This window comes from Rutilus rutilus, assembly GCF_951802725.1.
Source record: "Rutilus rutilus genome assembly, chromosome: 14".
NCBI lineage: Eukaryota > Metazoa > Chordata > Actinopteri > Cypriniformes > Leuciscidae > Rutilus > Rutilus rutilus.
This window is the reverse complement of record NC_140219.1, coordinates 17,323,390-17,331,017: the sequence shown is the minus strand read 5'-3', so window position 1 is coordinate 17,331,017 and position 7,628 is coordinate 17,323,390. Positions and strand designations below refer to the sequence as shown.

General features: G+C 38.2%; 1 protein-coding gene across 1 annotated transcript; it reads right to left on the bottom strand.

Annotated features, from left to right (window-relative positions):
- Positions 1-3,726: 3,726 nt before the first annotated feature.
- Positions 3,727-7,117, bottom strand: adrb2a (adrenoceptor beta 2, surface a). Its single transcript, XM_084429533.1, has 2 exons — positions 6,904-7,117; positions 3,727-6,742 (listed from the first exon to the last, which is right to left on the bottom strand). Exon 2 carries the CDS (start codon positions 6,737-6,739, stop codon positions 5,516-5,518), a length of 1,224 nt encoding a protein of 407 aa, XP_084285659.1. The 5' UTR covers positions 6,740-6,742; positions 6,904-7,117; the 3' UTR covers positions 3,727-5,515.
- Positions 7,118-7,628: the final 511 nt, after the last annotated feature.

Below are 7,628 nucleotides of genomic sequence, written 5' to 3'. Positions count from 1 at the left end.
CGGACCATTATGGCACTATTACAGTGCGAAAGTTCTTTGTTCAGCACGTCCATGATGACAGCTGTAGCATGTTGCTGTCGGATTTAGAGATTTCTATAATATACTACAAGCTAATAGCAAAAAATGGCAGATTTATCAAACGTGGGAAAGGAGCACTGCATGCGGCTGTAGGCTGTTTGTTTGACTAGTATTTTTCAGATATTTTTCTTGGACTCAGAGGCTGAATTAAACCATGCTCTGTTTCTGTGCTGTTTTAACCCCCAGGGCAGGAGAATGACTTTATTGGGGTGGCCCGTGAAAGTCTCTCAGAGACCAGTGCTTTTAGACTGTGTGGTGCCATGGTGAGTGTCCTACTCCTTTGCTGGAGAAAACCTGCTCTTCACAGTCAGTTTTGCCTCTCTTCTGTGTATCTTTTCAGCAGGATTGCTCACTTTTCCACTCACAACATGATTCTATTATCTTGGAAGCTTGTAAAGAGCTGAGATACTGCAGAGAAGGAGATTTGGCCCGTAACGTGAACATGTGGAATCCAGAGAAAGACATTATGTTCCAAATCGTATATTGACAGCGAAACCGTATGTGTGCCTGGCAGACGATTTGAGACTTTTTAAGGGCCGCCAATTGATGAAACGGTTTTATTTGTGGTGGAAAGCCGAGCATGATTTAATAACGGAGACGTGCTGCCTATAGCTCAACTGAGGCTCAAGTGTAATTGAGGTAAATGATCAGATCAGTTTGGAGAGCAGTCTTGAATAACAACCAGAGAGACTCTTGTTCAGTAGTTCTAAATCATACTTTTAAGTCTTGTGTCCTTATAAAACCTTCTCACGGTGGGATAGACCTTGATTTAGTGGTGAGAGGGTCAAAGAAGAAGTTGTTCAGATTGGCTGCTTATGTTAGGTGAGGTTGTGATGTGGCTGTCTGTTGTTTTCTCCTCACACTTGCTAGTTTAATGTCACAGGCACAATGTTTTTCCAAGAGTTGAATCTCTGGAAATCACATCCATAGAGCCTCTCTAACTTCTAATGTTACTGATAATGTTTTCACATGGTTCTTTATTTCTCATTCAGGCTGTAGATCATTATAAAATAGCACTGGTATTGATTTGTGGTCATCATATCTGTTGCTCTGTCGCTGTTTCAGTTCATTTGTGTCGTCCCAATGTGCTTTTAAATGTCTTTTTTTTTATCCTGGAGTTTTGGAGATGAATAAAAATATAAATTATAAATATAAAAATAATAAAATAAATGTATAAACTTATAAAATAATTATTATTCATATTATTTTAATATCTTAATATCGCAGTTGTTTCTCCTATAAGGCAACAGAATGAAAAAGTCATCAGTCTTCTTGCTTAAACTTTTGCTCAAGGTTCCTGCTTCTCAGATTTTTTTTCTTCCGAGGAAAAAAGCCTAGCAGCAACTCGTCTTAACAAACAAACAAAAAACTTGTAAAATACTGTTTGCAGCAAATGCCTCATTTGTACCTTTTTTATATATCTGAATTAGTTTGAGAAACAACTGATATAATAAAATATCTCTAATAATTCTTATGACCTTTGAAAGAACACACTCAATAACAATAACATTTTCCTCTGAGATGGTATATCTGTTTGGCTTTGCACTATTCTTAATTATTACATCATTTCCAGTGATGTTTTTTTTTTTTTTTTTTTTACTTTCTTTTTGATTGATTGATTGCCCATTTTATAATATATTTATCACTGGAACAGGGTTAATGTGCTCGGTTACATATTATAACATAATATTTTTAGTGTAGTACAGTATTGGGTTTGCAAGGTATTAAGTTGCCTGAATTTCACTCTCATATTCATCATATACATACATAGATCCATTTCTTGATGTACTTTTTCACCTTCACTAATGGAGTTAATGGTGAAAACCTTCCTGTATTTTCCTCTCTGGTGGCTCTATTTATGTCTAATTTCCCTTTCGTTGAAACTATTATGCTTTTTTCTAAATGTCACAGCAGGCATATGAACCAATCAATCAAGGGAACATTTACAACTGACTTCATGAATCATTGGCCTTTTAATGCATCACTCTTCCTATATGGTTCTGTGTGGCCAAAAACCTAGACATTTCTTTGCCATGTAATTTACTGTATCCAGGCTGTACTTTTGTTCACAGAGATATGAGGTGAATGAGAATGAATTCTAATGGAATCTGATATAGTAATAAACTCAGAATGGAAACATATTACAATATCACAGTCTATTCCAATCGCATGCTGCAGGGGTTCGTTCCCATACTGAAATAGACATAGCTGAGTTGCAGCTACGCATGCAAAGGGTGAAGTTATTCTTAAGGGGATGTTTTCCACATAGCATAGATGGACACAAATCATACTCATGGTGATTCACTGATTGATTTACTCTTGAATGGTGAGGGAAAATTCCTTCTGATGGCCTAAGATAAAAGGCGGCTGATAAGTGTTGAATCTAATACTATAACAAAGTCATACTGTATAAGCACTCATGGACTGGCTGAATAAAGCTACGCTTTCTGTATCATGTAGCTATGCTTAGAAACACTTTAGAAGCATTTTGGATCCTTTGCAAACCCTAAAGCTGTTTTTCAGGCTGTGATTGCTTTGTTGTTACAGAAACATATTAGGAATTAATTTGAGTGCTTTGTACCTTTTCCTCCAAACATAAAAAAAAAAAAAAAAAAAAAAAAAAAAACAGTCACATCCAGGCATTCATTAAATACATAATTTATTACAGAATACAAATGGCATGACATATGTATTTCATAAATACCACTTAGACAAATATGGTTGAACGTATTTCACTGTAGTTCAACGAAACAGTGATCAATCTTGTGCGAAAGTAGCTCAAAGGAATCTAGGTAAACATTTAACTGGAACAACATTATATACAGTACACATGCCATGAATTAAGCTTTCCTAAGAGGGTTGTGGAGTGGATAGTTTTGTTTGAACTTTTGCCTACTGCAGTGTTCATTTGCATTATGATTATGAAATCTGCTCTTATCATTAAGGCAATATTCAGGGGATTTTTAATCACATCTTCATGCATGAGTAAGAGGCTGTCCACACTGTGTCTGTACTTGCAAATGTGACAGTTAATCTCCTTGCTGGCAAAATGTCTGTTTAAACTGTGGAGCAGAACATTTTAAAACCAAGTGTGCCTATGAAAAAAAGCCAGTCCTGCTAAAATGTCTTGTTCCCTTTTAAGCTGTACAGACTCAGAAGATGGACTACAATATGCACCAAGTAATTTTTTTGTTTATATTTCACTGGCCAGTGTGACACTGGAAATTTATACTGGGATCTATTTGCATAACTGCAGCATTTTGCAAAGCAAACTTTTTTGTTTCAAATGTCATTGTATAAATTCCCTATTCGCAGTGTCATTCGTTATAATGTTATTTAAGCCTCTAATAATAGGGGGTTTACAATAAGTAGTGTTTGGCTGGTCATGTGATCTCAACATGGTGGCCACCTTGACCACCTAGTTGTATGACCACCTGTATGTACATAAAATGGCTTTTTCTTGGTGATGATATGACTGGACCTTACAAATTTGGTAAAATTACTTGGTGTACATTAAATGCTGAAGGTGACATCAATATGATGTATGTAGCGTGACAGTAACTCCAGAGCATTGCTTAATCACTAAGATGAAGGTGCAATTCATGAGGGGTTGCATGCCAATTAACTGTGAACCATATAAGACATTTATGAATGTAAACACTTTACTCAACAGGTTAACTGTGTCCACAGAGAACAACAGGAAACAACAGGAAATGGCATTGCCACAATTAGAGATTGCACAGATATTTCATTTAGCACAAAATAGTACAGGCCAGAGTTTCTCACGGTGAGCGACATGCAGAGAAAAACCTTCCCAGAAGGGTGCAGTGTTAACAAATTTGTGCAAGCTGTCGCATTCAGTTTCACATCCTGAAAAAGGACATGCATGCTCTCTGTCTCTGGTAGTTCTCTGTTTACAGAAAAACTGCATTATTATAATCTCTATGGTCTTTTAAATATTTAAAAGATTTATGTTTCAAATGTCAAATCTTGGTCAGATTTACAAAGCACCCTTTTAAGAAGCTATACTTTGATGTAATGCTTCCATGGAACAGAAATGGTGTTTTATAACTACATTTTATCCATTGAAAGCAAACACAGAAATGTCTAAAATCCTCAAAGCACACACAAAAATTGATAAGGACCACAAAAAGCCACAACTGATTCGAAGAGATTTCTTAAAGGTCAAAGTTCACAGTTTTTGACAGCATAGGCAGGCTGCACAGTAACAGAGAGCCACTTGTCCTAAATTAATAGTTCACGAACACTGACAAGTATCGAAACTGTTTACCACTTGTGCAGTTCATGATATGTATGGAACATTAGATTAAACGCCTTGGTCAGAAATGTGAGTGAGGAACAGGGAAATTGCTGTGTGCTTTGCACTGTGTGCATTAGATGAGCCTGACAGGAAACTCGATACCTCTTAATTTATTTTTCTAGATAATGTTTTTGGTAATGAGGGAGTCACATAATGTCTTTGATAAACACTGAATCTCAGGGATTTACACAAAGGCTTGTTGGACTTTGCCTATTTGTACTGGAAAATGTTAAGAACATTCCCATGGTGAATTAAGGATTTGGCAGCATTTAGGATTGAGCCTGCTAAGAGACCTGAAATGACAAATCGCAGATAATAATCGAGCCACTAGAGAAGTTCTGTTATCAGACACATGCGTTTTAAGTATGAAATATAGGTTTTTGTTTATGCTGTGAAAATGTGGTTTGGTGCGTCAGCATAAATTGGTTTATATTGGTTTATATAGTGACTTACATCTAAGGATGTTCAGTTTATCAATCGCATGACTGAAATTGTAATTTTGCTTAAACAAACGGGGATGGCCATGTGGTTTCATTTCCTTTTGCATTGTGGTAAGAGGTGTTGTCTCAGTGCTTGGTTGGGTTCATTTTAACTCAGACATTTTATAGAATCCAATTTGAACCAAGTAACAAGTAAAAAAAAATTGCTTCAAAAAGGCAACCCCTGTTTTAATCTGTTAATCTAATGAAAGCGGATAATTCTTTAAAACTGCAGCTCAGTTCCTCAATTTATGCAAGATGACAGAAACATGACTCAAGAAGGAAGTCCCTCTAGTGAACAACCAGTTCAAAGTGTCTTTCATCTTGACTGTCATAGAAGTGCATTCTTTCTGAACATTTCTTTCCATTTAAAACTGAATCGGGAAGAATTTTTAACTTTAATTTTGTTGTTGTTTATTGTGTGCGCTAACCTTTTTGAGCGAGGTCATGGTGAAATGAACCGATAAAGTGAATCTAGAGAAGAAAACAATGAGGTAGATGAAGAAAACAATGTTTTAAATATGTCCCTTTTTCCATCACACACCCACCATTGGCCACTTACCAGAGGAGGCGTAACCTGTCCTTATGTGATATATTGAGAAGTCACATTGGAATGAGTCAGGACTTGCAAGGTGATTTATAACACACTCATTAGGTTTTTACTGCAGTTCCCATTAGAGTCTGTTTTATCTGCTGACATGCGTCCCTCTTTCTCCGAGTTGCCCTCAGCTGGGTCACTGTCCTCTGAGCTGCCTTTGCTTCGCCCTCTGTGTTCACTCTTCCAGCTATGCCCACTATATACATATCCATTGGTTGGCCTAACGTTAGGGTAGCGTGACCTGTTGAGGCATAGGATTTCCTTGAAAGCGTACCTGAACTCTGGACTCCTACAGTAGATCAGTGGGTTGAAGGCTGAGTTTGCGTAGCCTATCCAGTTTAATATTCTGAACGTCAAGTTGTCCACAGGAATTATTGCCGCTACCACGTTTAGTACAAAAAACGGCAGCCAGCACAGTGTGAATACACCCATTATGATGCCCAAAGTCTTCAAAGCTTTATGTTCCTTCAGGCAGAACTTGGGCTTCTTGACGGTCCTCGCCTCGCAATGTCTGCTCTCCACATTTTGCTTTTTGGCATTGTTGTTCTGAGCGTGAAATCGCCCTTCACTTTTGTCGATCTTCTTCAGTTGCTTTCTTGCCTCCTGGAAGACGCGGCTGTAGACGAAAACCATGATGACGAGGGGGATGTAGAAGGAGATTGTGGACGAGATGATAGCATAAGCAGGGTTGGTGTAAAATTCACAGCATGTCGCATTACTCATGCAACAAAGTGCTTCATCCGTGTCAGAAGTCCACCACTTCATATAGACTGGTAGAAAGGAAATGAGCCCGGCAATGACCCACACCAGCAGCACAATGATGCGAGCTCTGCTTTTGGTCAGTAAGGACTGGTAGCGGAATGGCGATGTTATGGCGAGGTAGCGATCCAGAGCGATGACACAGAGCGTTTCGATACTGGCCGTGACACACAGAACATCAGTAGCCGTCCAGAAGTCACACCAGAAGCTGCCGAAGTGCCAAGTGCTCAGGATGATGTGAAGGGCGCCGAAAGGCACCACCACCAATCCCATGACCAGATCAGCACAAGCAAGTGATGTAACGAAGCAATTAGTGACGTTCTGAAGTCGTTGGAACCGGGCGATGGATGTTATCACCAACACGTTGCCAAAGACGATGGCCAGGACAAGAATAGACATGAGTGTGCCCAGCAGCACCATCTGTACTTCGCTTTTGGTGGAGGAGTTAACATTTGTGAAGTTCTCACAGATGCTTTCATTTGCAGTTGGCTGTGTGTTTCCCATGACCTGACAGAGATTGAGAAGGAAAAGCAGGAATATTCTAAATTAATTAATAAAAATAGTAACACAGAGGTTTGTGCATTTGAGTGGTAAACCATGTTAAATGCAAACAGTAAGTAAACAAGTTTAAAAACAATTCCATGCAGACAATGTCATTGTTTACAAACCTCCAAAAAAGACTTCCACTTCTTCCATACAATGTTTAAGTACTCTTTTGAGGTCTGTAGGGTTGTTATGAACGAGTAGATCCTCCCTTCATTATGGCTTTCTCTTGCATGCTTATCTCGCTCACACTTTTGCTCTTGCTCTGTCACCACAGCACTTTTCTCAACCTCTCTCACACACAGTCACTCTGCTGAGCGGTGTTACGTTGAATGTGGCTCCCAGGCTACTTGTCAGAGCCCTTATAACATTCTGTGATGACATCATAGCTGACTTCCAGCCAATGAGCTGAGAGCTGAGGTGAAGGCTGTGCTGCTGCAATAGAGGATTAAGTAACAACATTCTGACAGCTACAGTGAGTCTATTTGAATTGTATTTCAAACTGTTCATGCACACTTGTTTAAAAAAATTCTGCCTTGATACATTGTTTCATAGGTTTTGTGACTGTTCTGTTCTGTAACTCATGAGATGAACATTAATGTACTGTAAGTGCTTTGACATTGATAAAATGACTTTTAAAAAAATGACAAGAATTTTTTTTATTGTTAAAGTAGGCACACAAAATGCATTGTTAGTATTAATGTTTAATCATCAAGCATATGCAAATTTCATTTATCAGCCATTCTTATCAATTAAAGAAATTTGACACAAAGAAAACAATAATCCTAGTGTACAGTGCATGGTTTATTAGAAAGCTAGACTATGAAACAAGCTAGAGCAGAGGAGAATT

What these genes read in the sequence shown, in the direction of transcription:
- adrb2a (XM_084429533.1), bottom strand. Translation starts at nt 6,739, where the DNA reads ATGGGAAACACACAGCCAACTGCAAATGAAAGCATCTGTGAGAACTTC.